The 13,591-nt window shown below is 55.8% G+C and overlaps 1 protein-coding gene across 1 annotated transcript in view; it reads left to right on the top strand.

Moving 5' to 3' along the window:
- Positions 1-11,365: 11,365 nt before the first annotated feature.
- The window catches only part of GPC4 (glypican 4), a 73,050-nt gene continuing 70,824 nt past the window's right edge, over positions 11,366-13,591 (top strand). The window contains exon 1 of the mRNA XM_062584581.1: positions 11,366-11,551. Coding sequence (XP_062440565.1) covers positions 11,383-11,551 — 169 coding nt within the window. The 5' untranslated portion in view covers positions 11,366-11,382. The remainder of the gene's footprint in view (positions 11,552-13,591) is intronic.

Below are 13,591 nucleotides of genomic sequence, written 5' to 3'. Positions count from 1 at the left end.
GAGACTGGTTTTCCTTTAGGTAAGCAGCAAGGACAGTGTGGTGCGTGGCAGCAGCTTTTCAGCAGTGAGCATCCGCTGTGGTTTCTCTCTCAGGAAGACAAAGCAGCCGGCACCTTGCTGTACATTTTATAAAGCCTGCCTGGTCTCCCCACTCTGCCTCCATGTGATGTTAATGCTTGTCAACAGCAAACCCCTCCGCAGCGTGCTGAGCCTGGTCTCCTCTTGCCTGGACTTGCTGGTTAGCAAAGCTACATCGTTTGAGACTTTGCTATGGTAGGAGGTCACAAAAACCAGTCCTTGACTCCCCTATCTGCCAAGTTTCTAAAATAACACACTATGACTTGAGAAGAGCTGTTGAATTATACCATGCAGTGGATTGGTGCGTGTGCATTTTGATTGCATTTTGCAATTGTTTGTTAGCTTTGTGCAAGATTTCCTTTGGCGGCTCTAGGACCAGGGTGAAGTAGAGCAGGGGTTCAGTCAGGCAGTTGGACATCGTTTCGTTCTCGTGTTGGATGAAATACGGAATAATTGTTCCCTGTCCATTTCTCTGCACCACCCCTGCGTTCTGTGACTTGTACTGCAGAGGGATGAGAGACCTCTGCCAGGAGCTGGGACCGTCACCACCGCGTGTGCCTAGAGCTCTGCTCCTTGCTCCAGAGCTTGTATGTTTAACCACTAACACACAACCAGGATTGTTTTAACTTTTCTTTCCCCAAAATAAGATCATGTCTTTGCCAGCTCCCAAGAGCTACGCTTACCAGCAGCTTCTGCAAAATCCCATTCGAGAAGGAAGCACCTGGGTTTTCTAAACAGAAAGTGGCTGTTTTTGGAGGCTCTGTGGACATTTCAGAGTTGGAGCAGAGTTGGTGTCTCCTCCAGTGCTGGGCATGTGCACTGGATGATCCCTGAGAGCGGCAGCGGGTGCCGGAGCTCCCGGTGCAGGAGCTCGCTCAGCGCCCTGGCGCAGAGACCCACATCGCGGGGACCCACGTGCTGCGGCCGCCCGGCTCGGCCGGGCTCGCGGGGCCGGGACAGCGCGGGGGCGGGCGCGCGGCCAGGGGAAATGCCTGTCCGGGTTTCTGCTGGCCTCGGTGTTTTGGGCACTTGGCCAAAGCAGCAGCGGCCTTGGGGACGGGCTGCAGCCTCGAGGGTCCGATCCCGTAGCCTCTGCCGATGTGCAGGGTCGCACAGCGCCGCGCCGCGCCGCGGGCACCGGCAGCACGGCTCCGGGCAGCTTTTCCACCTCGAAAAGGTGGTGAACCCGGCACCTTTTCCTCGCGCCCAAGGGTGGTTAGGAGATTCAGGCATGTGCTATGCATGTGTAATGTATTTATGCACTAATCATGCATCAAATTATAATTCAAAAGCAAAATATTTTTGTTGGATGAGAAATCCCAGTTCATTAATCAATTGACTAATCGTTCAGTCCCTGGAATGTTACAATCTAACGCACTCAGCAGCTGCTGGAAACAGCTGGTGCTTGTGGCTCTGCCTTTTTTGAGAAGTGAAATCTAGAGCGTCTCGGTTTTGTTTTTCAGGAGAGTTTTTCAGAATTGCTCATTCATTGCCATCGAGGTTGGGGAACTTCCTCGGCAGGGGGAGGAGGCCAGCGCGAGCGGTCGCCCCGGGGACACGGCGGGGCGATCCCAGGTGCAGGTCGCGGTAGCATCAGCTCTCCCAGGAACCGCTTCGGGTCACTGGCTGCCAGTCAGTCCTAAATTAGTAACGAGCTTAAGCGTGCGTTGGGTGCAATTTCCTCTGTGTTAGACAGTCGTAACCTCTCGCTCGTACCCTGGTGGCTACACGTCTGCCATGCCAAGTCCTGCACAATGCGGCTGGCCTTTCTGCCTTACAGGCAGTTGTTGAAGGTGTCATTCGCTTCTCTCCTCCAGTTTGATTCAGCTGCACACCCTGAGCCTCTCTAGGCTGTCTGACTAGAGGAGAGATCCCTCTGCAACCACGGTCTTGAGCCCCCCGCTACCAGTCGGTGTCAAAGCAAGAGCTGGGCCTCTAATGTTGATTACTATCAATCAGCCTCATGTCTTATTTGCAAACGCAGTTCTTCCTGAGGTCCTTCATAACTGGAAATGTCAACATTTCCTTCGTGTGAATCATCCCGCCAGGTCTCGGTAACCTCAGTTATATCAGATTTCATCTCAGCAGTGAGAATGTCCAGCTCTTCTTGTTGCTCACATAGACTGAGGGAACCTGGAAAAAAAGGCTACTCCTGCCCGGTGGCCACAGCCACCTTGGTTCAGATGTGCTCCTCTCTCGGTGTTTCCATTCCACCATGTCCCAGTGCCAGGTTCGTGCCGTCTGCCCCTTGCAGCGGTGATGGACCCGGGCGGTAGGCCCTGACGCACCTAGGGGATTGGGTTATCCGAGGGGTTGTTACCAGCTGTCCCCTCCATGGTGGGACCTGCTGTGGCATGGATGGTTGCATGGTCTAAGGACAAGTTCTAAAGCAAAATCATATCAGGAACATCAGGTTTGGTTCCCAAACACTTTGCTTCATTGACAGCGGTTTTCCTGGCCTCAGCTTAATGATTGACAAACACTGCTAAAGTTTTACCAGGTTATGAGCCATCAGCCCCAGAATCGGGTATCGGTTCCCAGAAACCCAGTGCTTTTTAGCACCAGCAGCGAGAGCTCCTTTGCTGTGGGTGACTCTGCCTGGTGTCACCAGAATTAAAAATCCTACTTGCGCTTTATTTGTCGTTTTAGCCCGCAATCCCAGGGCATGTGCCGAGGCCCGGAGGGGCGGCTGCGGTGCCGCTCAGGGAGACATAACCTCTCTCTGCCCTTGGGAGACTTCCCCGAAAGGATAAGGAATAGAGGGAGGGTGCGAGGCTCTGCGCAAAGAGGGGCGGTGGGGTTTGAGCGGAGCAGGGAGCGGACTGCAGCTTGCTCCTTGTCCAGGGGAGACCCGACTAAGAAGTAAGAGCAAAAAAACAAACAAACAAAAAGAAACCTAAATAAGCTTGTCAAAATGTTACTGAAGGACATTCCCTGGCGATGAGGTAACTGAAATTTTGATACAGGCAGATGAAGCCGTCCTGGCATGTTTATACGATCAGTGAATTTACTGCGTTCAGAAAACAGAGAAGCAGTCGGAATTAATCAAATATGGTTTATTTTGTCAAACATTGTATCCTTGTGAAAATAAACATCTTGGTGTTGTTTTGCGGCGCACGTGCTAGGATCTGGAGTACGCGTCGGTGCTTTCCGGGCTGCAAAGCGCCCGTTCCCACAGCCTTCGGTGCTCCGTTAGCGAGCGGGCGGCCGCGGCGCGCCCCGGCAGTGGGCAAAGGCGGCGGGAGGAGACCGCCCAGGGCTGCGGGGCCAGTGCCGATGCTCTCAGGCGGCTCGGCGGACACGGACGGCCCCCGAGGGCTGCGGCGGCGGGAGCGGGGGCAGAGCCGCCCTGCGGGTTCAGCTCTCTGCGGGCCAATCACCGAAAAAAAAAAAAAAAAAAAGAGGAAAAATGAAGGAAAATTGCTCCCGGCTCTGCAGCTGGCTGCACCGCTTCAGTGTCACGTTATACGACCATCCACCGTGTTAGCAAACAGGCAAATAACCACCGGGCGGCTAGCGCAGCACGAGGCTGTTAAATTGAGGCCGCGATTGGTGCAACCTGGTGGCATCACCTGCAACCTGGTTTCTCATTGCGCCCGCCCTGCTGTATCGCAGGGAAAGACCAGGCTGCGCGCCGAAACCACGTGGCCCGCGAAGCCCTTGAAGGTGTTCCCAGCAGAGGTTCCCACGAAGGTGTTCCCAGCAGAGGTTCCCACGAAGGTGTTCCCAGCAGAGGTTCCTTGCCCCGAGGGCCAGCACGGACCAGGCAGACGCTCTCTGATGGAGGCGCAAAGGCGCTAATCGGCCTGGGTAATTGCCGAGGGGTCGGGCCGGCTGACGCTGGCTTCTCCGTGCGTGGGGGAAGCCGTGCCGGAGCAGCCGCGCGGGGCCCTGGTAAACGCAGTCCTCTCTCTGTGCCCCGCCGCTCGGGGGAAGGCTCCTGCGTTTCGTCTCTCTCGTCGCTCGAAACGTTGTCACGGTTATTTCGCCCGCAGGGCAGCCCCAGAGCCGGTCCTTGGACGCAAGGTTTCATGCGTCTGCTTCCCTTCTTGCCCCGTGCTCATCTCACGCCGGTCTCGGAGGCTGGTGTTGGCTGTGTTGTTTCAGGTGAGCTAATAAGCCGGACCAGCGGGCGCGCAGCTCCGAGCCCGCGCGTTTAGCTGCTGAGGGCCTGGGTACACGGTGGTGCCGGTCCCTCGTCTCTGGGGTCCTCGCGGCACCGGGCTGAGAGGCAGGGCTTGCAGCGAGGTGTCAGGGTGCAGACGCCCCCAAAGATCATTGCTGAAGGTGCGTTTTGCTCCGGTGCCGCCTTGGCAGCGGGAGGCCGGGCAGCGTGGTGCGCGGAGCGGTGCTGAGGGTGGGCAGGATTACCTGGGCCTTTCTGGAAATTGCACTGTGCTTGTGCAAGGTGGACCCTAGAAAAGCAGAAAAAAATTCTAGAAAAACAGAAATCTTCCCTTTTCAATCTCTCCTTTTTTGTTTGTTTGTTTGTTTCCTTTGGCTCAGGTTGCACCTGGGCAGAATTTTTCCTATCAGCACCGCAAGGACGCCGCAAGCCTCACCTCCGTCGCCTCCTGGGCGAGGGCCGGAGAGGGCGAGCGGTCCCGCGTGCCGGGGGAGATCACCGATGCCCTGCACGGCCTCTCCCTTGGCAGAAACGCCCGCAGCGTGATGCAGGTCGTCAGCGCGGGAATATTTCTAGGATTGGGCCAAGCGGGGAAAAACCAGCTGGCTCCCACGCGAGCGGTGCGGGGGCAGAAGGACGGGACGGGAAACGAGGGGAGCAGCACCGGGCAGCGCTGCGCCGCAGCTCGCAGGCAGACCGTGCGGCAGTTGCTGTCTGCTGGCAGAAGAGTAAATACAGACACGGGTCTTGCACCTCTCCAACACGACACGTCTGCGGGCTGTGAGCATGGCTACGGGATTTGCATGCTGCTTTATTTGGTATTATATCAGCTGTGTCGCGTTCACAGGAACTGCTTTGCAGACAGCAAATGTGCAACCGCAAAAAAGAAAAAAAAAAAAAAGAGAAAGAAAGGGGCATAGAAACAGGAGCCTTCCGTTTCGGCGCATGCCGTGGCCGCGTCGCCGGGCTTCCTGCCTTCGGGCGAGCGTGGAGCGGGCACGAGGGAGGCGCGTGCCCGTGCTGGCGGGGCGGCAGTCACCGCAGCGGCGCCCTGCTCGTCCCCCAGCGTTTAAAGCCTGATCTTTTTTTTTTTTTTTTTTTTTTCCCCAGGATGTGCTTTATTGTTATTATTATTATTTAGGAGACTGATTGATGCTACTGCGTGATGGGCTGCCAGAAACCACCTCTGACAACTCGTTTACACCAGCGCCTGGTTATCCTGATTTTGATCTACTAATCCAGTTTCTAAGCAAGTCATTCAAGGGCCTCGCATGCCTCTGCCCGCTGATGGCCAGATAGGTGCATTCCCCCAAGGACTGGCCGGTCCGTGGGGGAGGTTTTACTGCCTATTTCACACAGCATCAGTCAGACTCAGCGGGGGAGAGGGGTCAGAAACGCCCTTGCCTTGCATCTGCGCCCGCGGGCATCGCTTCCAGGCGATTAATCGGGAGCTCCATGCCTGCGAGTCAGGGTGAAATTTTTCCATCGGGAACTTTGGCCCGGCTGTTAAGCCTGACGGCTGCTGGTGGTTTTTTCCCCCCTTGCTTTCTCACCCGCTGCCCTCCAGCTCGCGCGCAGCCCCTGCGCGCACGCTGGCTCTCCCTCCGGCTGGCAGCCCGTGATTTACAGCAGGAAACGTCGATCCGCAGCGTAACAAATGGCCGTTTTGGGGTTGTTTCTTTTTTCTTTTTTTCCTCCCTCCCAATCAACTATTGCAGTGAGACTTTCATTTTTTTCCCTCCCTTTGCTCCCCGATCTATGCCACAACCAAAGCACCGGGTGAAAAAAATATCATCTGCAAAAAGAGGCAAACAACCAAGCACATCAAAGCCGGCTGCCTGGGGCTGTTCTGCTGGCAGCAGAAATGAGGATAGGGCCTTTAGCCGGTGACACCTGATGACACCGCTTTAGCCACTGAGCACAGGGCCCTTTTTTTTTCAGCAGCCGAGCGAGCGGACCGGCCTCGCCAGCACCGCCGAGCGCAAAGGGCGGCAGCCCCCGCCGCGGCCCCCCGGACGGCCTGGTGACACGCTGCTCTCGGGTTTCAGCCCTGCAGATCGGGAGCGCCGCGCTGAGCAAAGAACGTGGTCTTTTCCCTTCATCTGGAAAGGATAAAACACCAAAAAACCCCCCAAACCCCATCATCGCTGGCGCTCGGAGCAGCATCCCTGCCCGCGTGCCTGGCGAGCCCCGGCGTGCTGCCCGCAAGCCGCAGCTCGCGTGTTTTTTTCATTTGGAGACGTTAACCCGCGGCGGGGGACGAGGGGGCCCGGGGTTACCCCGGATCGGCCCGCCCTAGGACGCGCAGATCCTAACTGCGTGCGGATCCTAGCGACGTGCCCTCCAGGCAGCGCGTGGGGTTATTCCCCGCGCCGCGCCGCCGCTTTGCGAGGAGCCGGGGCCGTGCAGCCGGGGCATCGGGTGCCTGCAGCCCTTCGCGCCGCAGTTCCCTGCGTCCCCAGGCTTGTCGTCCCCCCCCACCCCCCCAGCCCCAGTCTTGTGCCCTGGATCGAGCAGCCTCTGCATCGGTGCTATCGGGGGTTTTACCAAAGGAGACTCTTTCCGCCGGAGCCCGTCGCGTTCCGGCCCGGCTCCTCCGTGGTGGGTTTAGGTTCGGGTTCAGGTTCAGAGCAAGCTGTCTGCGGCTGATGAGCTGTGGCTGGGCAGACGTGCCTGTCCGGCTCCCTTTCAACACTTCCTAACCTCCTTGGGGCCTGGGGTTGCCTGCCAGAGCATAAGATTTAATCGCCCCTTAACGATAGCCAGTCCCGGGACTGCGTTTGGCCAGGTTTTCCTGCAGGGCTCCATCTGAAATCTTTATCTGAGCACAACCCCCGTTAAATTCCCGGACAAGCGACTGGAGCGGGCTGCTGGCCCAGATCTGAACTGTGCTGAACAGGCGGCTTAAGTCCTGATAGGACCCACGTGGGGATTTAGACCTAACTAGTGCCTTTAGGTGGGAATGGGGTCCTCCTCGGCTGCCAAGGGTTGTCAACGCCAGTATACTGTGTCCCTCCAACCGACCTGAGCTTAAAACCAACCCCGTAAATCCTGCATGCATGGGAATCATTCGCATTGGTTTTTACCTTCCGTTGGTGTATTCCTGATGTGAACTTAGATGATACTGATAAGATTTACCCTGATTTAACTGCACCTCCATGAAGGGTTTGTACTAATTCCACTGGAGCAAAGTCAAAGTGCTTTTAACTAACCTGACACCAATTTGTGGAGCGGCTGAAGTCTCTGTGTAGCACCCATCAGTGGCTCCTGGCCAGGAGAAGCGAGTTGGACCTTCAACGCAAGGTTTGAGAGAAGACATGACAAACTGGAGGAAGGCAAGCAGAAGCTGAGGAGCACCCAGGTCTTCTCTAGTTTCTCCTTCCCTATGCTTCTTTCTCTCTGCAAAGCTGGCAGGGCTGCCGTTTTTCCACTAAATGATATGATGGAAATTCAAAATGCCAAGGTGTGAAGGCCTGTGGCACACGCTGGAAGAGGCTCCTTGCAGATGCAATGCGGATGATGTCACCTTGCCTTCGGTTCCTGGCGGCGCTGGGGGCTCAGCCAGCAGCTCTCACGCTGGAGCCAGACTTTCCCCAAGCCTCGGTGTGCCTGGACCGTTGGCAGCGGAGAGGTTCAGCCCTGCCAGGGAACAGAGGAGACTCACAGCCAGCTTTTGGGGCAGGCAGAACCAAAACTACCCCAAAAAACCCTGCAGACAGCATGGGCTCAGCACCTCTGAGTGTCTGTCTCTCCTAGGGGCTGGTAGCCCTGGCCCCAGGGAGCATCGGGGCGCCTGTGCCATGGAGGCTATCACCGAGAGCAGCTGCTCAGGCCCCTCGGCTTCCATTGTGGCAGGCCACAAAATATTTTCTAGGCTGGAAAAGAAACACCTAGTCTGGTTGCAAAAATAATAATGGATGGGGTTGGGGAGAGAGTTTTGGGAGAGGAGAAAGAGGTGCAAGTCAGGATTTTTCACCCTGAAAAAAAAAAAAAAACCTCAGCATTTAAAACTGAAATGCAACTTTCCCTTCTGCTTTTCTCCCTCTTTCCTTTCTCCTGGGAAACACAGTGAAGCGGGGAAGGGGAATCATTTGAGAAGGCTGGGGAGAGGGGGTTGGGGAGGTCTCGCCAGAAGTGAGAACACACTGGGGAGGTGGAAAATTTCAGTGAAAAACTTCCTTTTTGAGAGAGGCTACTTTTCCATTCCTTAACAAAATAAAAGAGGTTTTTCATGAAAAATTTCAGGCAGTCCCATTGTTTTGCTGCAGCCTTTGATTTAACTACTTGATCAAGCGTTCGACAAAACCCTCCGTGTTTTTCAGGAGGTTTCTTAAATCCTGCCGAGGTATGGGATTATGAGAAACAACAAATGGCAAGCTGTCTCTAACCCCACAGACTTTCTCACTCTCGTTTTCTCTCTTGCTTTGGAATAAAAAATGCAGTGCTCCCTGCTGAGTTCTCTTTAAAATTCACATTGTCTCTTCAAATAAAGGCTGGGAGGGTGAGGTAGTGCTTTGAAAACCAGAACTCAGTCATACATTGCAGGGCCAGATCCTAAAGGATTATTCTCTCTTAGGACACTTTATAACTTCATGAGAACTTAGGGCCTGGTTCGTCTCGTTAGGCAAGCGAGAGCCGGGGCGAGCGTCCCCGCGCCTGCGCGCCCAAACCAGGGTCTTGGCCGAAGGCGAAGTCGGTCCCTGCTCCCGCCGTGGGATTCCCTCAGCCCACCTCGTGGATTCGCCCCTGGAGGATTTTAAGCGGCGATAAGGCACAGTCCTGCTTTGCCTTTGGGGATGGCTCAGCGCCAGCCGGGGGACACGGAGGCGCCGCGTGCCTCACCGCTGCCGAGGAGAGGAGACGGCCCCCGCCGCAGCCGCAGCCTCCCCACTGCTGTCCTGCCAAAGGCCGGCTGCGGCGACGCGGCTTTGCGCTGTTTTCGGTGTAATTCCTTGATTACAGTAGCCTGTGCTGCCCCAAGGGCCACGCGTCGCTCCGGGGAGCTGCAGGCTTCGCTCCTGAAAAGCTCAGAGCTGAAGGAGCATCTTGTTCCCACCAGAAGTCACCGGCAGGGCAGTGTGACCATGCTTTCGCCGTCTGAGTGGCTCTAGCCAGGGGAATGAATAGAGGGCCTTTTCCTCTGTCCCACAACCTTTCACAGGCATTGCATTTCACTAACAAAAGCTTAAAAGCAAGAGAGGGGGGTGAAGCTGGCCACTTCCTTTGCTGTTGTTTCAGTCTGTATCTTTTCCTCATGTTGCAAAGAGAGAAATAAGTAAAATAAACGAGCATATTTACATGCAAACCGCCACACATTTCTTTTTTAAATGATGCTATCATCAGGTCATTACCCTGCAATGGGGCCGTTCCCAGCCACAGTACTGAGCAAAGACAGACCAGACCGGGCGCTGCAGCCAGACGGACGGACAGACCGGCCTGTGTATTATTAGCACTGAGGTGGCACTGCCACATTTCAGCTGAGACCAAGACTTCATCATGCCAGACGCTGTGCAGCAAGCAAGCAAGAGCCAGCATGCAGAGGACACAGAGTCTGGTGCTCACCAACCTTTTCAGGTGCAAAGGCCACTCCACCTTTTTGGCACAAATAATAGAAAATCCAAGCTCCTGCTCGTGCTGTGGTCCCCTCTCCCTGCTTTTCACTCACAGCCCACCAAAAGCTAGGCCAACCCCTGAAGGCCGCTTTATTTCCAGTCCTTCCTGCACTTGCACGCCTGGGGCTGGGACAATTTGTTTTGACTCCCGGGGGTTTTTGGAGGTCTTGCTGTGGCCTTTCCTTGAGTTCATGCACAGCCACTGCCCTGTAGGCTCCTGGCTGTGAAATGCTGCTGCAGAGAGGAAAGTGGTGCGGGGAGGGAGGCGTTTTAGGGCTGGGTTTTGGAGACGCTCAGGGTGCAGGGATGAGCGATTGAGCCTTGCTGGGGCAGCGCCTGCTCCGCAGCCAGCTCTGCCCCCAGAGCAGGGAGAGCAGACCCAAGCAGAGAACATTTTAGGCTGTGCTTAAGCAGATCATACCGCCCTTTACGTGATGTTAGAGCACAATGAAATTATGATAGCCCCTGTCTCACAGTAGTACACACTATTTTCATGTTTTCCGGGAAACAGAAGCCAGCAGTCATGGCATGGACGTAAACTGCTGGTGCCTGTCCAGGGGCTGCCCCTGCACCCAGCCTGCTGGCACACGGGCCGCCAGATGCGCTCCCTTGTTTGCGTCGACGCCTGCGTCTGCTTGCAGGGCTGGAGCATGAGGGAGGACGAGCCTTCAGAGCACTTCAGAGTCCGTGCTCACAAGGCCCCTGTCCTCCCAAACGCTTGGAAATAGAAGGATCAGTGAGAAAAGCAGTTTTTACAAGTCTTTCATGCACATAGTTCAGACCTGTCACAGAGATGTCAAAATGTATCAGCTTACTGAATCTATCAAACCTGGCGCAGAGCTGAAACACTCACAGCTCGACTTAAAAAAGAATAGCTAACCCTGCTGTTTCTGGTCCATAGCAAGAAATTTCGCTTTCTGTTTTGGGGCATTTTGGAGCCAGCGATGGACACGAGCGTGGACCCCGGGCGGGAGCTCCCCGAGGCCCACGGACGTGCCGACGCCGGCTCCTGGGGGCGAGCAGCCCTGCTGGGAGGCTGGGGACAAGCCAGTCCCCGGCCCAGACGGGGCTCCGGAGCAGCGCGGCCGCACGGAGCTTGCAGCGGGCCAGAGCGCGGCCCCGGGCCGGGCTCCCCGCGGCGGCGGGCGCCGAGCGCGGCGCGCCCCGCCGAGGGGGCGGCCTCGCCGGGGGGCGGCAGCCGCGGGCTCCGCTCCGCCTCGCCGGGCGGGCGGATCCCGGCTCCTGATTTTCCCGGGGGCTGCAGAGGCTTGTCCCGGCCCTGCGCGATCCTGCTTGGCTGCCGCCCTCCCCGCCTCCCTCCTCCTCCTCCTCCTCCTCCTCCACCACCCCATGTGCTTCCTGCCGGGCCAAGTTTGCAGAGCGCCGCCGCACGCCGGGCCAGCGGAGCGGAGCCGCAGCGGAGCGGAGCGGAGCGGGGCGCACGGCACCGGGCGCAGCTCCTGCACGGCGCGGCGCGGCGCAGCGCCGGCTCCGGCCTCGGGGCGCGCTCGCCCGGCCCCGGCCCGGCCCGGCCCCGGCCGCGGCCCCCGCCCGGCCGCCCGCACCATGCCGCGGCGGCGCGGCTGCCTGCCGCCCCTCGCCTGCACGTTAGCCGCCCTCAGCCTGCCGCTGCTGCTCGCCGCCGAGCCCCGCGCCAAAAGTTGCTCCGAAGTGAGGAGGCTCTACGCGGCCAAGGGCTTCAGCCAGAGCGAGGCGCCCAGCCACGAGATCAGCGGTGAGTCGCGGCTCGCCGCCTTTGTGCGCGGCTCCGCGGGGGCAGCGCGGCCGCCGCCGCCCCGCAGCGCGGCCCCGCGCCGCTCCCCGGCGCCGCTGCCGCTGCCGGGCGCTGCCCGCCCTGCGGCCGCCTCCGCTCCGCGGGGCCGCCCGCGGGCGAAGTGGCAGGGAATTGAATTGTTAGTGCTTTTGCCGCCTTCTTCGCGTTCGTCCCGAGATACTTGCGCATCCCGGGGACAGGAGTGCTCGCAGTCGGCAGCGGTAGGAAATGGTAGCTAATGTGCTCACACCCAAAACATTTTATTCTTTTTGTTTCATCCTTCATCTCCCTCCCAGGGCTGCTGCTTTTATTTCCCCTTCTGAATGACCTACTGGACCGCATTCTCCGCGGAACAAAGGAAGTGCCTTTTTAGCTGGAATCCTCGGAGACCACCAAGGACTCCAGCTCATGCACTGCAATTTCGCACTACTTTCAACAATAACAAAAATGCATGACTGAATGGCTCAAAAATGTGGAGTGTTAGAGGCATTCATTTCAGTCTAGGACACTGTCACAACACAGACAGACCCCAAGTAAATACCTTTAGACTGCTAATACAGGAGCGGGGGTAATCTTTAGCATTGGTGTGCCCTCCAGATATGCATACATTATCCCTTTCACTGGCAAAACTAAAATGATTTCAGTCGGTTGCACTTTTAGATTGTCAGACTAATGATATGCGTTTAGCCTACATCTGTTTGAATAAAATTGAGGATCCATTTACTTCTCCCAAGAAATATTTTAATGAGAAACGTCTGACTGCTTGCAGTTAAAATACTCTTTCCCCTTCACCCTCCCTGCTTCCTAAAATGGTCTCTAATAAATATGCTTGTATTTGATTTGAGTCCAGCCTTCATCAGTGTAGTATCAGGATATGTGCAGGCTTCCTTGTACACCTGGTAACTGGAAGGTCTGACCTAGTCTTTATTTTATATATTGTTATTTAAGATGTCTTGGTGTGCTTTGGCGGATGTCGGGAATAGATCATGCTGACAGGACTTATATTTGAGGCTCTAAAGCTGTTGTCAGTTTGACCCTGTGCTTTTGAAATAAGGGGTCAGAGAAATGTGATGAGCAAGGTAAGATTATTTAATGAAAGAGAGGCTTTCTGGAATGACATGCTCGGTGAAAATATCAGTTAGGTTATGCTGCTGTTCCAAGGATAAGGGAAGTTTCTGTGTCTGGCCTCGCTTGGGAAGCAACAGGTCTTGCAAAGTTACGTTTCAAATGTCATCCTACTCTGAAGGCTATTTCAGAGAGGATCTCAGAAGTTATGTTGTGTAAAACTTTGAATGTAGTGACCCTCAACTGCGATTGCATTTAAAATTAAACCGTAAGTAGAGTGCTTCCCCCGCTGCGTTTTTGTAGTTCCTGGGAATAGCTGTAGTTTTGCGATGTTTCTTGCTTAAAGGCTCACGGTCTCCCTTCTCGCTGCTCAGCTATTGCATGCCACAGGGCTGTTAACAGCTGATCCTGCTCTGATTTTGAACTTTCTGAGCATACCAGGCTTCATCTATTATCGCTTTTGCCAGGACCCCATATAGATTGAGAACCTAACTGAGGGCCCAGTGATCGTTGCTTACAGGGAGATGGCAAAGGGTTATCCCACTAACTTGGTGGGAAATTTGGCCTTTGATAGCGTGAGAGGCTGAGGCCAAGTCTGAGGCAAAGGCAAAAGGTTTTTAGTAGACAAACGCTGGATTTCAGTTTGCGTTTGAGGTGATAGTGCTGTGCTTTCGTTCGCAAAAAAGTGATTTGAAAATGATCTTGGCTGATCAGTGAGAACCAGGTAAGCGTGTTGCGGGGGGAAGAGGTGGGTGCTTTGGCTTGTTTCACACAGTCGTGGTTGTGGAAACTGCTTAGTAGCACTGCTCCGCTCTCTAAAACCTGTTGGCGAAGAACAGGTCAGAGAGCGTACAGCAGGCAGAAACCTGGGGCTGTAATGCTGATGAGTTAACGTACACAAACACGGCTGTTATTGTCATGAACTCAAGTCCAAAG

Source organism: Rhea pennata, chromosome 11 (assembly GCF_028389875.1).
Source record: "Rhea pennata isolate bPtePen1 chromosome 11, bPtePen1.pri, whole genome shotgun sequence".
Taxonomy (NCBI): Eukaryota; Metazoa; Chordata; class Aves; order Rheiformes; family Rheidae; genus Rhea; species Rhea pennata.
Note: the sequence above shows the minus strand (reverse complement) of the source record. Positions and strands in the feature narration are given on the sequence as shown.